Source organism: Schistocerca piceifrons, chromosome 8 (assembly GCF_021461385.2).
Source record: "Schistocerca piceifrons isolate TAMUIC-IGC-003096 chromosome 8, iqSchPice1.1, whole genome shotgun sequence".
NCBI lineage: Eukaryota > Metazoa > Arthropoda > Insecta > Orthoptera > Acrididae > Schistocerca > Schistocerca piceifrons.
In genome coordinates this window covers 169,745,541-169,762,538 of record NC_060145.1, presented here as the reverse complement: position 1 = coordinate 169,762,538, position 16,998 = coordinate 169,745,541, and the positions used below count along the sequence as shown (strand labels likewise).

The 16,998-nt window shown below is 41.0% G+C and overlaps 1 protein-coding gene across 1 annotated transcript in view; it reads left to right on the top strand.

Moving 5' to 3' along the window:
* LOC124712159 overlaps nt 1-5,892 on the top strand; it is a 34,531-nt gene extending 28,639 nt beyond the window's left edge. The window contains exons 2-3 of the mRNA XM_047242456.1: nt 2,560-4,827; nt 5,254-5,892. Of these exons, the coding sequence (XP_047098412.1) occupies nt 2,560-4,827; nt 5,254-5,892 (2,907 nt within the window). The remainder of the gene's footprint in view (nt 1-2,559; nt 4,828-5,253) is intronic.
* Nucleotides 5,893-16,998: the final 11,106 nt, after the last annotated feature.

Below are 16,998 nucleotides of genomic sequence, written 5' to 3'. Positions count from 1 at the left end.
GTTATTGTTGGGGTCTTCAGTTGGAAGACTAGTTTGATACAGCTCTCCATGCTACTCTTTCCTTCACAAGCCTCTTTCTATACAACTGCAACTTACTTCCTCTTGAACTTGCTTACTGTATTCAAGCCTTTGTCTGTTTTTCCCAGTTTCATCCCCCACACTTCCTTGTATTACTAAACCAGAGAGTCCTTTATGCTTCAGGATGTGCTGTATCAACCAGTCTTTTATATTACTCAAATTGTGATGATGACGAAGTCCCATACTCCGTGACGGAGCGTAGGGGACGATGTGGGAGACCCGCACCGCTTTACTAGGCAAGGTCCTAGTGGAGGTGGTTTGCCATTGCCTTCCTCCGACCGTGATGGGGATGAATGATGATGATGATGAAGATGACACAACACCCAGTCATCTCGAGGCAGGAAAAATCCCTGACCCTACCGGGAATTGAACCCGGGACCCCGTGCTCGGGAAGCGAGAAAGCTATCGCGAGACCACAAGCAGACTCAAATTGTACCATAAATTTTTCTCCCATTTCGATTCACTATGTCCTCATAATGATCCAATGTACCCAGGCAATCTTCAGCATTTTTCAGTATCATTACATTTCAGAAGCTTCTCTTACGATTGCCAGTCCATATTTTATTTCCTCACTAGTTCAGCCTTTGCCATCTATTTTCTTCCCTGAATAGCAGAAGTCATCTACTACCTTTAGTAAAGGTCTGGCCAAGATTTTTGCTCCCAAAGTGCGCTCGCGCTCCGCAAGTGCAGCCAAGCCTGCTCAGTGCTCCAGCTTCCCCCACCAGTGCGTTATTCCAAGAAGGTGTGCGACTGAGATGACTGTATCCTGAAGGCTGCACATGCGAGAAACTAAGGAAGATGTATTTGCAACACAGTGTAACTACTTCTAAGAGGCAGATATTGCACCAAACTTTTGTAAGCAGGATTTTATGACTAGTGTTGATTTTCATCTTTTTATTTTTCTGCGAGAGCAATAATGCTTATTACTTAGTATGTTAGGCAGAGCTAACACAATTAGCAGTGCTACAAAAGCTTTACCTACAGGCTGTTAGCAATAAGTTGTAATGTTTTTTAATTTATACACATTTCGATTTTAGAATACATAATGTGTCTGCATCTATGGTTTTTCATGCAGTGGAACACATGGAGCTATGCAGATTAAGATCTGTTAAAACCAACTAAACGTCGGCAGTGCTTTGCCGATTTAATGAAAGAGAGGGAGAGAAAAAGCTCTCACACATGTTGAACCATACATTGAAATAACTTTAGTAGCTTGTCTATGCATTCAAGAACATTGCTCTTGGGGTAATGTGTAGAAGTCTTATAAATTTCCAGACTGGACAAAATAGTCATTGAACTGGGTGCCACACTGTATGTTTAGTAGCTCCAGGTAGAAGTAAAGTAGTACATTACAAACAAAAAAATCATTCTTCTGTTTGAGAACTCATGATGAAATGGTTAAATTATTAAAAAACATATTTAGTCATGTCTGGTCCACAAATGACTGTCTTGAGCTCTGAGAAATGTTTCATATCATGAACTTTAAGTTGATTTTTCCATAGAATAAATTTTTGTTTGATAGAATCAGTCTTTTGTCCACAATTTCTGCTACCAAATGACACTCCCTTTGCACTAAGATACTTAATGAATTCAAAGAAATGATGATTTCGACCATCAAAGACTTTTTCACTACTTTATTCTTAACTCAGTTTTTTCCCTTATGGCTTCTTTCAATTCAGCCAGCATTCATTCTTGTTTCTCGGAAGACAAGTGCATTATTGTCTTTGTGGCTGGTGTAATGATGTTCCAGTTAATGTTTTTCCAGCTCATAATTTTGCGATAGCATGTTAAGCACTTTGCATGGCTTCAAACAATACGAAAAGTAAAGCAACTCCCATTCTGTCGCATTGAATTATATGGCTTCTCCACTTTTTTGTATTTGAACAACTGCATGGATGCCATAGTATTCCTGAAGCAGAATGTAAATCTAATTTAACAAAGTAATGTTGTCTGCAAACTGCTTTGTATTTGACAAGGTGATGGACTATGTTTAATAGTGTCTGGCTGCAGCTTTCCTTTTCCTCCTCCATCCTCACCCCCACTTGCTGCTGTGCTAGGCAGGAGCACAGCTGGAGCAGTTGCAGAACTCGTTTATCTATGCCTATTTTAGGGTATCATTTTCTAAATGAATTCCATTGACCAACATCACCTAACTTAATTTGTCTTTCACACCAGTATCTTTGTTTTACTTTCTTTAATATTATAATCTGCCTTAGGGTATTTCATATGTATTATGTATCCTGCTTGGCAGGTGAAAAATTTTTGGCATGGTTGGTTCTCTCAATGAGCGTAATAATTTTGAGGGAATGCCATCCACCTCGATACTTTCGTTCAATCTTAGGCCTTCAGTGCTGTATCAAATCCTTCTCGCAGTTCACATTCCCATCTCATCATCCTCATCCATTTCCTCTATCCTTTCCATACTGTTTTCAATTCTCTCTCCTTCATGTAGCCCTTATATGTATTATTTCCATCTTTCAGCCTTATTGTCACTTCATGGGCGAATTTGAAACTGAGGAGATGGAGGTATGTGATGCAGATGGCGCTCCCAATATGGTACCACAGCATGTAGCAGGGGAATACCATTGCTTGGTATGCCCTCGCCACTTTCCAAGTGCTCCACGCCACTTCCAAACTGCAGGAAATTCAGTGCCATTGTTGATGCCAGAAGAAAACGCTGTTGTCCATGCAGAGCTTCCTGAGTGCCACCAGGAATATAAGCTGCAGCACCACCAACAACAAAATGCAATTCAAGAGTCGAATCATATCGATTCGGAGCAACTACACAAACGCTTCTCGACTGCATTTCAGAAAGCATATGCTAGTGGCAAGAGACCTGCTGCCATCATACCCCCCCTGAACAGGAGGTGGAAAACAGAGGTTGTTCATGATAGAAGAGGGTTGTCTACCGACCACACAACTCTACCACAAAACCCGTCTGATGGGGAGAATTGTGCTAATTCATTGTACAGTGACACTGACAGTGCCTCCGTAGTGCAAGATGATGAATATGATGGTGGTGAAGAAGAAGAAGAAATAGTCAATGAAGAAGACATTGATTATGAAGAACAAGAAATTGATGAAGAGGAAGAAATAACAAATGAAGAAATGGAAGAAGAATTCGTGAATGAAGAAATGGAAGAAGAATTCGTGAATGAAGAAATGGAAGAAGGATTCATGAATGAAGAAACGGAGGAAGGATTCGTGAATGAAGAAACAGGAGGAGGATTCGTGAATGAAGAAACAGAAGAAGGATTCGTGAGTGAAGAAATAGAAGAAGGCTTAATGAATGAAGAAATAGAAGAAAGATTAATGAATAAACAGATAGAACGAGGAGGAGGATTAAGGAATGAAGAAATAGAGGAAGAAGATTTAATTAATGAAGAAACTGGAGGAGGAGGAATAGTGAATGAAGAAATCGAAGGAGGGGGAATAGTGGATGAAGAAACTGAAGGTGGCATAATGAATAGTGAAGTAGTAGAAGAAGGAATAATAGACGAAGAAGAAATTGATCATGAAGAAATAATGGAGGAGGAAGTTGAAGGAGGATTAATGAATGAAAGAACAGAAGAACAAGAAGAGCTATTGATGAATGAAGAAACTGAAGAAGAAAGAATAACAAATGGAGAAGTCGTAGCAGGAGGAATAACAAATGGAGAAGTCGTAGCAGGAGGAATAACAAATGGAGAAGTCGTAGCAGGAGGAATAACAAATGGAGAAGTCATAGCAGGAGGAATAACAAATGGAGAAGTCGTAGCAGCAGGAATAAGGAACAGAGAAGTTATAGCAGGAGGAATAAGGAATGGAGAAGTTATAGCAGGAGGAATAAGCAATGGAACTGTCACAGGAGAAGGAATAAACAATGGAGTAGTTGTGGGAGGAGTTATAAGGAATGGAGTAGTTGTACGAGGAGGAATAACGAATGGAACAGTTGTAGGAGAAGCAATAACAAATGGAACAGTTGGAGGAGGAGGGATAACGAATGGAGTAGTCTTAGGAGGAGGAATAAGGAATTTAGTAGTCATAAGAGGCAGAATAAGGAATTTAGTAGTCGGAGGAGGAGGAATAACAATTGAAGTAGTTGGAGGAGGAGGAATAACGAATGGAGGTGTTGTAGGACGAGGGATAAGGAATGGAGATGTCGTAGGAGGAGGAATAGCGAATGAAGGTGTTGCAGGAGGAGGAATAGCGAACGGAGGTGTCGCAGGAGGAGGGACAGCGAACGGAGGTGTTGCAGGAGGAGGGACAGCGAACGGAGGTGTCGCAGGAGGAGGGACAGCGAACGGGGGTGTCGCAGGAGGAGGGACAGCGAACGGGGGTGTCGCAGGAGGAGGGACAGCGAACGGGGGTGTCGCAAGAGGAGGGACAGCGAACGGAGGTGTCGCAGGAGGAGGGACAGCGAACGGAGGTGTCGCAGGAGGAGGGACAGCGAACGGAGGTGTCGCAGGAGGAGGGACAGCGAACGGAGGTGTCGCAGGAGGAGGGACAGCGAACGGAGGTGCAGCTGGAGGAGGAGTAGTGAACGGAGGTGTCGCTGGAGGAGGAATAGCAAACGGAGATGTCTTAGGAGGAAGAATAACGAATGAAGTCATAGGAGGAGGAATGAAAGAAGGGCCTGGTTCCAGCAACAGTGACCTACAATCTGTCAAGCAGGCAGAGCTTAAGCCACCACCAATCATCCTACACATCAAGGACCACTACAGATATTTCCTGCAGTTACTTAAAGAGTGGACAACAGAGGACTTCAGTGTGAGAACTGCAGGTAAAGACCTCATCCGGGTCAATTTCTGTAACATCGCAGACTATAGAAGAGTTGAGAGTGAAGCAGCAGCACGTCAAATTCTGTTTTACACTCATACTACCCACTCGGACAAAGTCATCACAGCAGTCTTCCGTGGGCTACCGCGTACTTTTCAGCCACACCACCTGTGGAGGGAACTGGAAGAGCTCGGATTTGCTGTACACTTTGTGGTGCGCATGAAATATCCAAAGACAGGGAGGGAAATGCCTCTGTTTCTGGTTGTAGTTCCTGAGACCCCACAGAACAGGAAAATTTTTAGCATCACACTGATTGCCAACACAATCATTAGCGTGGAAAACCTGAAGAGAAGGCTGGGTGGCCCTCGATGTTTCCGATGCCAGGCCATTGGACATATGGCACACCATTGTTCACAGCTTGACATTTGCATCCAGTGTGCCGGTGAACATCAAAGCCAGAAATGTCTGCTCCCCAGAAACAAAGAACTGAAGTACATGAACTGTGGGGCTCGCCAGCATGAAGTACCTTACAGCCAGCCTAAGCAAGAGAAGGCTAACCATTCTGTCTGCCATCTAGGTCCAACTGCACTGCCACATGTGGACCGCATTAGTGATGTTAGCAAAGCAGAGCTGCTGTCTGCATCAGACACAAGCTTTATGGGCCCAACAGCCAACAGACTTGGGCAGACCCACGCCAAAAAGCGTATGTCTGAATTACAGCTTGACAGTGCACCAAAACAGAAGCTGCGGTGTTGTCCACATGCTGCGGGGGAGGCAGAACAGGTGGGTTTGGTCTCCACCTCCATGAGCCAAAATAGTTCCAGAAATGGCACCAGCTATGTCAAAGGTGAAGATAGTGTTCATGCTGAAGCCACCAACTGCACTGACATAATGCCCAGCAACAGCTTTACCTCTGCCGAACAGCTTGCAGATATACCTAGACAGTTTGCCCTGCTAGAGGAGACAATCAAGAATCTCCCACAGCGGATTTATGCTGCTGTAAAGATGGCTGTGGAAACAGGCATGCTGCCAGCTTCCCAACAACCAGCAGACTGAACTGCCAATCTGTGCATCAAGGAAGGCTCTAGAGGCCTCTGACTAGTCAGCTGCTTTGGCCACCCTCATACTGATAGCACTGATGCTAGGACAAGAAATTACAGCAACCGCAACAAAAGACAACAGGAAAGCAAAATGCTTAGTGTTTTAATACTCCAACACAAGGGAAAGAATCAACCACTGTGATGATTTCTAATGTTCCAATGAGCAGCAGCAGCCTTCCCCTTGTTTAGTACTGCAGTGTCCTTTCCTCCATCTATATTTTCTATAGTCATGCGTACTTCTACATCTTTGCATTTCTATAGCCATTCCTGTATCACCACTTTGCATATTCCGACAATTTCTTTGTTTTGGTATTTGTATTCTCTTTTTGCATTCTACACCTCACAAATTTTTATACTTTGTTCTTCACTTTATGGAGTATATTTACAGCCTGTTCTGCCTTCAGGGAAGCCTTCTGTTTCTTTGTTGCCCTATGTCTTTTTCAGATTTATTTATAATTGTTTGTTTCCATTTTGTGCATCCTTGCCCTTTTTCATGTATACAATATGTATTAAGTTCTCTTATTATACATTTTTGTATTGATCTTGAGGGTAAACTGTTTAAATTTCCGTAAAAAAAGTTTATTCATCTGACTTCCATCAATTAAATTTAATGTTATTTAAATTAATAATTTACTTGTGCTTTCAGTGACTCTCAATATAATGTAAACATCTTTTCTGTATTAAAAAATGTAATGAATGCATCTTTTTTTATTGGTAGAACCGTTGTCACCTAAAGTGTAATATCTTTGCACTGTCTTTTTACAGCAGTATTCTTCCCATGTTCCTGTACAACACTGTATAGGTCCCCAATAATATGTGATACCCATCCAGTCATTGTTTTGTAGATTTTGTCATTTTCTTAGTGTTTGGGCTTGTGGAAAGCTTATGCATTATCAAAGAGAAGCAACCAAGCCATTAGAAATGTAAACTATATTTTTGGGCTCCTGTAAATTTTCCAGGTAACGTGTTTTGCTAATAATTACTTTGCTAGCCCTGCATAATTGTGTTTTGTGATGGATGTTTGTCTGATTCATCACAGACTGAGATTTTATTGGAGATCGTGTATTTTCCTTGTGTGAGTCTGTTATTGTCTTGGGGTTAGTGTGTCGGTGTTTGTGCTATGTGCCATTGATAACAGATATCGGTCTGATCCATTGTGATGACTCCTGAAAGCAGAATGAGGGCATGAATTTGGAATGTCTAGTGATGTATTGTTTTCTGTGAGTTGTGTGTAACGCCACTAAATATTGACGTTTAAGTGGCCGTGGGTGGTATGAGCATTGTCTGAGGTGGAATTTCATTTTGTAAGGAAATGAAATTGGGGCGTTCTGTACATACATGATCTGTTGAATCACATGTTGGACAAGTGTGTGGCTGACTGTGAGAGATTGTTATCTATATTTCTTCAGTTAAAGAGTCCCTGATACCCAGCCTTTAAACCTGAAGAGTGGTTTCTCATCAGCTGGTGTATGACACAGGTTGCTTCATAGATTCCTCACATGTTAGTGGTTTGGGTAGGTCTGGGGTTATGAAACCAGGAACAGTTGTGTTGATATGAGTCACATAGCAAGGGAAATGGTTGAGTAAGAGTATAGCAGCTGCCTGTAATGCTGCAGATTTTCAGAGGGCAACAAGAAATTAACAATGATTTGTACTGAAAGAATTGTGGTTATGGTGGCAATTATTCCAAGGCAGAACTTCAGACAGTCATAGCTTGATTGAAGTTATTTGATGTATTGGAACTCCAGTACTTTATATCATCAAGTGACACATACATAACACGTTAGTTCTTGTGGAGGCTGAAATAGCACAGAAAATTTGCAGCAAGTGGACTCAATAAATGTGAAACGTCAATGTGTGATACTGGCTGTGTATACCCAGTGAAACTGAACTCTAATGGGGGCGGGGGGGGGGGGGGGGTAAAAATGTGGATTGTCAAAGGTACTTCAATACATTCATCTCTGGTACCTCCTTAAAGAATAATTGTATTTCATTTCTTATCACCATTTATCTTTGTTGCACATATATTTTCATTGAAATGCAGAAACAATGCATATTTGGGCAGTATGCACATTGTGTCTTTAGAAACAAACATTACAGTCCTTGATAATGATAATGCCCAATTTACTCTCACCCTCAAGCTTGGCTTCAGCACAGCTTTGTTCCCTCTATGGTTTGTTTTTCGAGCAGTGTTGTACATCAACAGTGATACAAAGCAGTATAGACAAATTTACTGATGAACAATTGGCTGATATGCGCCTAGTGTATGGGTTCACTGAATGCAGTGAGCGAACAGCTTGATGACGAAATACTGATCTGTTCCCACAGTGAGAGTACTTCTCTTTGTGATCGTTGTTGCATTACTCCATGTTATGTGTTGTGCCTTTTGGTGATGTGCGTATTACACACTTCTTCACTGTTATGAAGATCTTTTCACAGAAACAAAGATAACTGGGGAAGCAAACCAAATAAATAATTACTTTATTACTGTGTGTAATGAGCCTCCAGAGACTATAGGTTCCTTATACCATCATACCCAGAAAATATCCCTGAACAGCCTCTGATATTTTGTCATTAAATTTCAGGTTAGTTCTGTATATTCATGAAGTAAATCTTCAATGCATAGAGACTGACAAAGATTAGCAGCTCTGAAAATTGATTTTAAAAGCTGTCAAAGATTGAGACTACAACACCAGAAAAATGAAGAAATAAAAAGTATAATTGGGGGTACAAAAAAGATGTACTGAAGAATAGAGGAGCAATGAAATGCTATGGCCACATGAGGAAATTTGGATGGTACTGTTGGCCAAGGAGAATATTGGAATTGCATCCACAAGTGAAAAGAGAGATATGGGGAAAACAACTGTCTCTAGTCATGGAAGGAAGAGGTGTGCAAGGAAATCTTTGGCAGTATAAGGCTGCTTGGAAAAGATGATTTGAGAAATAATTGTAACAAATTTAAAAAAAAAAGGTTTATGTAAACAGTAGTGGTACATATTGCATACTTTGTCTTTATTATCTTTTGCAGGGGGTGTCTGGCAACTCATTTGAGGATAACTTAGACTGCGAGATTATCAGTCCATAGAAAATAGTTACGAGAAATTGAAAGAAGCTTACAGGTGGGTCCCTCTTGTCCATGGGTATGAGAGATTGCCAGTCCATTTAACCTCCCTCAAATTGTCCATCTCACCTCTTCAAGAAAGGAACTATTGGTTTTGAAAGCTAAGAAATGTAGTAATAAGCATCCCTGGTGTAGAGTAAGAACTGAAAACAAATTAGTCATCAGTTCTGGATGGAAGTCCCAAGCAAATGGAAAAAAAGGGAAGATGACTCCTGTATATAAGTGTAAAAGAACAGACTTGCAAAATTGCAGACTAATATTCTTCACACTGGTTTGTTACAGAATTCTTGAACATATCCTCAGACAAATATAACTTTCTTTGACACTGAAACCTTCTGCCCATGGGTCAGCATGATTTTAGAAAGCATTGCTCATGCAAAACTCAGATTGACCGTTTGTGACACACAGAATTGTGAACTATGTATGAGGGGCAACAGGCAGATTCAATATTTGTAGATTTCCAAAAAGCTTTTGACACAGTACCCCACCGCAGACTGTTAAAAAAAATTACGGACGTGAGGAATATGTTCCCAAATATATGATTGGCTTGAAGACTTCTTCAGTTATAGAATTCAGTGTTGTCCTCAATGGCGAGTGTTCATCAAAGACAAGGGAATTGTCAGGAGCGCCCCAGGGAAGTGTAATAGGGCCACCATTATTTTCTGTATACCCCCCCATGAACCATGGACCTTGCCGTTGGTGGGGAGGCTTGCGTGCCTCAACAATACAGATAGCCATATCGTAGGTGCAACCTCAATGGAGGGGTATCTGTTGAGAGGCCAGACAAATGTGTGGTTCCTGAAGGGGGGCAGCAGCCTTTTCAGTAGTTGCAGGGGCAACAGTCTGTATGATTGACTGATCTGGCCTTGTAACACTAACCAAAATGACCTTGCTGTTGTAGTTCTGTGAATGGCTGAAAGCAAGGGGAAACTACAGCCGTCATTTTTCCCGAGGGCATGCAGTTTTACTGTTTGATTAAATGATGATGGCGTCCTCTTGGGTAAAATATTCCGGAGGTAAAATAGTTCCCCATTCGGATCTCCGGGTGGGGACTGCTCAAGAGGACGTCATTATCAGGAGAAAGAAAACTGGTTTTCTACAGATCAGAGCGTGGAATGTCAGATCCCTTAATCGGGCAGGTAGGCTAGAAAATTTAAAAAGGGAAATGGATAGGTTAAAGTTAGATATAGTGGGGATTAGTGAAGTTCGGTGGCAGGAGGAACAAGACTTTCGGTCAGGTGAATACAGGGTTATAAATACAAAATCAAATACGGTTAATGCAGGGGTAGCTTTAATAATGAATAGGAAAATAGGAGTGCGGGTAAGCTACTACAAACAGAATAGTGAATGCATTATTGTGGCCATTATAGACACGAAACCCACGCCTACTACAGTAGTACAAGTTTATATGCCAACTAGCTCTACAGATGATGAAGAAATTGATGAAATGTATGATGAGATAAAAGTAATTATTCAGGTAGTGAAGGGAGATGACAATTTAATAGTCAAGGGTGACTGGAATTCGTCAGTAGGAAAAGGAAGAGAAGGAAACGTAGTAGGTGAATATGGATTGGGGCTAAGAAATGAAAGAGGAAGCTGCCCGGTAGAATTTTGCACAGAGCATAACTTAATCATGGCTAACACTTGGTTCAAGAATCATGACAGAAGGTTGTATACATGGAAGAACCTTGGAGATACTAGAAGGTTTCAGATAGACTATATAATGGTAAGACAGAGATTTAGGAACCAGGTTTTAAATTGTAAGACATTTCCAGGAGTAGATGTGGACTCTGACCACAATTGATTGGTTATGAACTGTAGATGAAAACTGAAGAAACTGCAAAAAGGTGGGAATTTAAGAAGATGGGACCTGGATAAACTGACTAAACCAGAGGTTGTGCAGAGTTTCAGGGAGAGCATAAGGGAACAATTGACAGGAATGGGGGAAATAAATACAGTAGAAGAAGAATGGGTAGCTTTGAGGGATGAAATAATGAAGGCAGCAGAGGATCAAGTAGGTAAAAAGACAAGGGCTAGTAGAAATCCATGGGTAACAGAATAGATACTGAATTTAATTGATGAAAGGAGAAAATACAAAAATGCAGTAAATGAAGCAGGCAAAAAGGGAATACAAACGTCTCAAAAGTGAGATCGACAGGAAGTGCAAAATGGCTAAGCAGGGATGGCCGGAGGACAAATGTAAGGATGTAGAGGCTTATCTCACGAGGGGTAGGATAGATACTGCCTACAGGAAAATGAAAGAGACCTTTGGAGAAAAGAGAACCACTTGCATGAATATCAAGAGCTCAGATGGAAACCCAGTTCTAAACAAAGAAGGGAAAGCAGAAAGGTGGAAGGAGTTTATAGAGGGTCTATACAGGGGCGATGTTCTTGAGGACAATATTATGGAAATGGAAGAGGATGTAGATGAAGATGAAATGGGAGATACGATACTGCGTGAAGAGTTCGACAGAGCACTGAAAGAACTAAGTCGAAACAAGGCTGCAGGAATAGACAACATTCCATTAGAACTACTGACAGCCTTGGGAGAGCCAGTCCTGACAAAACTCTACCATCTGGTGAGCAAGATGTATGAAACAGGTCAGATTCCCTCAGACTTCAAGAAGAATATAATAGTTACAATCCCAAAGAAAGCAGGTATTGACAGATATGAAAATTACCGAACTATCAGTTTAATAAGTCACAGCTGCAAAATACTAATGCGAATTCTTTACAGATGAATGAAAACTGGTAGATGCCGAGCTCGGGGAAGATCAGTTTGGATTCCGTAGAAATGTTGGAACACGTGAGGCCCTACGACTTATCTTAGAAGAAAGATTAAGGAAAGGCAAATCTACGTTTCTAGCATTTGTAGACTTAGAGAAAGCTTTTGACAATGTTGACTGGAATACTCTCTTTCAAATTCTGGAGGTGGCAGGCGTAAAATACAGGGAGCGAAGGGCTACTTACAATTTGTACAGAAAGCAGATGGCAGTTGTAAGAGTTGAGGGACATGGAAGGGAAGCAGTGATTGGGAAGGGAGTGAGACAGGGTTGTAGCCTCTCCCCGATGCTCTTCAATCTGTATATTGAGCAAGCAGTAAAGGAAACAAAAGAAAAGTTTGGAGTAGGTATTAAAATCCATGGAGAAGAAATAAAAACTTTGAGGTTCGCCGATGACATTGTAATTCTGTCGGAGACAGCAAAGGACTTGGAAGAGCAGTTGAACGGAATGGGCAGTGTCTTGAAAGGAGGGTATAAGATGAACATCAACAAAAGCAAAACGAGGATAATGGAATGTAGTCGAATTATTCGTGTGATGCTGAGGGAATTAGATTAGGAAATGAGACACTTAAAGTAGTAAAGGAGTTTTGTTTTTTGGGGAGCAAAATAACTGATGATGGTCGAAGTAGAGAGGATATAAAATGTAGACTGGCAATGGCGAGGAAAGCGTTTCTGAAGAAGAGAAATTTGTTAACATCGAGTATTGATTTGAATGTCAGAAAGTCGTTTCTGAAAGTATTTGTATGGATTGTAACCATGTATGGAAGTGAAACGTGGACGATAAATAGTTTGGACAAGAAGAGAATAGAAGCTTTCGAAATGTGGTGCTACAGAAGAATGCTGAAGATTACGTGGGTAGATCACATAACTAATGAGGAGGTTGTTGTTGTTGTTGTTGTTGTTGTTGTGGTCTTCAGTTCTGAGACTGGTTTGATGCAGCTCTCCATGCTACTCTATCCTGTGCAAGCTTCTTCATCTCCCAGTACCTACTGCAACCTACATCCTTCTGAATCTGCTTAGTGTATTGATCTCTTGGTCTCCCTTTACGATTTTTACCCTCCACGCTGCCCTCCAATGCTAAATTGGTGATCCCTTGATGCCCAAAAACATGTCCTACCAACTGATCCCTTCTTCTAGTCAAGTTGTGCCACAAACTTCTCTTCTCCCCAATCCTATTCAATACCTCCTCATTAGTTACGTGATCTACCCACCTTCAGCATTCTTCTATAGCACCACGTTTCGAAAGCTTCTATTCTCTTCTTGTCCAAACTGGTTATCGTCCATTTTTTACTTCCATACATGGCTACACTCCATACAAATACTTTCAGATAGACTTCCTGACACTTAAATCTATACTCGATGTTAACAAATTTCTCTTCTTCAGAAACGATTTCCTTGCCATTGCCAGTCTACATTTTATATCCTCTCTACTTTGACCATCATCAGTTATTTTACTCCCTAAATAGCAAAACTCCTTTACTACTTTAAGTGTCTCATTTCCTAATCTAATCCCCTCAGCATCACCCGATTTAATTTGACCACATTCCATTATCCTCGTTTTGCTTTTGTTGATGTTCATCTTATACCCTCCTTTCAAGACACTGTCCATTCCGTTCAACTGCTCTTCCAAGTCCTTTGCTGTCTCCGACAGAATTACAATGTCATCGGCAAACCTCAAAGTTTTTACTTCTCCATGAATTTTAATACCTACTCAGAATTTTTCTTTTGTTTCCTTTACTGCTTGCTCAATATACAGATTGAATAACATCGGGGAGAGGCTACAACCCTGTCTTACTCCCTTCCCAACCACTGCTCCCCTTGCATGTCCCTCGACTCTTATAACTGCCATCTGGTTTCTGTACAAATTGTAAATAGCCTTTCGGTCCCTGTATTTTACCCCTGCCACCTTCAGAATTTGAAAGAGAGTATTCCAGTTAACGTTGTCAAAAGCTTTCTCTAAGTCTACAAATGCTAAAAACGTAGGTTTGCCTTTTCTTAATCTTTCTTCTAAGATAAGTCGTAAGGTTAGTATTGCCTCACGTGTTCCAACATTTCTACGGAATCCAAACTGATCCTCCCCGTGGTCCGCTTCTACCAGTTTTTCCATTCGTCTGTAAAGAATTCGCGTTAGTATTTTGCAGCTGTGACTTATTAAACTGATAGCTCGGTAATTTTCACGTCTGTCAACACCTGCTTTCTTTGGGATTGGAATTATTATATTCTTCTTGAAGTCTGTGGGTATTTCGCCTGTCTCATACATCTTGCTCACCAGATGGTAGAGTTTTGTCATGACTGGCTCTCCCAAGGCCATCAGTAGTTCTAATGGAATGTTGTCTACTCCCGGGGCCTTGTTTCGACTCAGGTCTTTCAGTGCTCTGTCAAACTCTTCACGCAGTATCTTATCTCCCATTTCATCTTCATCTACATCCTCTTCCATTTCCATAATATTGTCCTCAAGTACATCGCCCTTGTATCTCCTTCCACCTTTCTGCTTTCCCTTCTTTGCTTAGAACTGGGTTGCCATTTGAGCTCTTGATATTCATACAAGTAGTTCCCTTCTCTCCAAAGGTCTCTTTCATTTTCCTGTAGGCAGTATCTATCCTACTCCTCGTGAGATAAGCTTCTACATCCTTACATTTGTCATCCAGCCATCCCTGCTTAGCCATTTTGCACTTCCTGTCGATCTCATTTTTGAGACATTTGTATTCCTTTTTGCCTGCTTCATTTACTGCATTTTTATATTTTCTCCTTTCATCAATTAAATTCAATATTTCTTCTGTTACCCAAGGATTTCTATTAGCCCTCGTCTTTTTACCTACTTGATCCTCTGCTGCCTTCACTACTTCATCCCTCAGAGCTACCCATTCTTCTTCTACTGTATTTCTTTCCCCCATTCCTGTCAATTGTTCCCTTATGCTCTCCCTGAAACTCTGTACAACTCTCTACAACCTCTGGTTCTTTCAGTTTATCCAGGTCCCATCTCCTTAAATTCCCACCTTTTTGCAGTTTCTTCAGTTTCAATCTGCAGTTCATAACCACTAGATTGTGGTCAGAATCCACATCAGCCCCTGGAAATGTCTTACAATTTAAAACCTGGTTCCAAAATCTCTGTCTTACCATTATGTAATCCATCTGATACCTTTTAGTATCTCCAGGATTCTTCCAGGTATACAACCTTCTTTCATGATTCTTGAACCAAGTGTTAGCTATGATTAAGTAATGCTCTGTGCAAAATTCTACGAGGCGGCTTCCTCTTTCATTTCTTCCCCCCAATCCATATTCACCTACTATGTTTCCTTCTCTCCCTTTTCCTACTGACGAATTCCAGTCTCCCATGACTATTAAATTTTCGTCTCCCTTCACTACCTGAATAATTTCTTTTATCTCGTCATACATTTCATCAATTTCTTCATCATCTGCAGAGCTAGTTGGCATATAAAATTGTACTACTGTAGTAGGCATGGGCTTTGTGTCTATCTTGGCCACAATAATGCGTTCACTATGCTGTTTGTAGTAGCTAACCCGCACTCCTATTTTTTTATTCATTATTAAACCTACTCCTGCATTACCCCTATTTGATTTTGTATTTATAACCCTGTAATCACCTGACCAAAAGTCTTGTTCCTCCTGCCACCGAACTTCACTAATTCCCACTATATCTAACTTTAACCTATCCATTTCCCTTTTTAAATTTTCTAACCTACCTGCCCGATTAAGGGATCTGACATTCCACGCTCCGATCCGTAGAATGCCAGTTTTCTTTCTCCTGATAACGAGGTATTGAATAGAATTGGGGAGAAGAGGAGTTTGTGGCACAACTTGACTAGAAGAAGGGATCGGTTGGTAGGACATGTTCTGAGGCATCAAGGGATCACCAATTTAGTACTGGAGGGCAGCATGGAGGGTAAAAATCATAGAGGGAGTTGAATAGATGAATGCATTAAGCAGATTCAGAAGGATGTAGGCTGCAGTAGGTACTGGGAGATGAAGAAGCTTGCGCAGGATAGAGTAGCATGGAGAGCTGCATCAAACCAGTCTCAGGACTGAAGACCACAACAACAACAACAGCATACGTAAATGGTTTATTGGACAGCGTGGACAGCAATCTGCAGTTGTTTGTTGATGATGCTGTGGTGTAACGTAAGATGTCAAAGTTGAGTGACTAAGGTGATAGAAGATGAATTAGACAAAATTTGTAGTAGATGTGATGAATTGCAGCTGGCTGTAAATGTAGAAAAAAATATGTCATTCTGGGTGAGTAGGAAAAACAAACCTGTATGTTCTGATATAGCCTTAGTAGTATCCTGCTTGGCACAGTCATATCATTTAAATATCTAGGCATAATTTTGCAAAGCGATATGAAATGGAATGAGCATGTGAGGATTGTAGTTGGAAAGGTAAATGGTTGACTTCAGTTTATTGTTAGAATTTTAGGAGGGTGTGGTTCATCTGTAAAGGAGACTGCACATAGGATGGGAAGACACGAAGCAATTCTGAGGTGGGCTACTATATTTGTTACCAGTAGGTTTAAACGACACGCAGCTGTTACGGAGATGCTTCGGGAACTCAGACGGAATCCCTGGAGGGAAGGTGATGATCTTTTACAGGAACACTATTGAGAAAACTTAAGAAAGCCACCATTCCAAGCTGATTGGGAACAATCTTACTGCTGTGTAAGGACTACGAAGATAAGATTCAAGAAATTAGGACTTTCTCTTGCTCTTGTTCTCTGTGGTTCGGAGTCATTAGTCTTCTGACTGGTTTGATGCGGTCCACCATAAATTCCTCTCCTGTACCAACATATTCGTCTCAGATTGGCACTTTGCAATTTACGTCCTCAATTATATATATATATATATATATATATATATATATATATATATATATATATATATATATATATATATATATATATATAAAAAATAGAGACAAAGGCGCTGGCAGGTCGATAGACACACAAACAAACACAAACATACACACAAAATTCTAGCTTTCGCAACCTATGGTTGCCTCGTCAGGAAAGAGGGAAGGAGAAGGAAAGACAAAAGGATATGGGTTTTAAGGGAGAGGGTAAGGAGTCATTCCAATCCCGGGAGCGGAAAGACTTACCTTAGGGGGAAAAAAGGACAGGTATACACTCGCACACACACACATATCC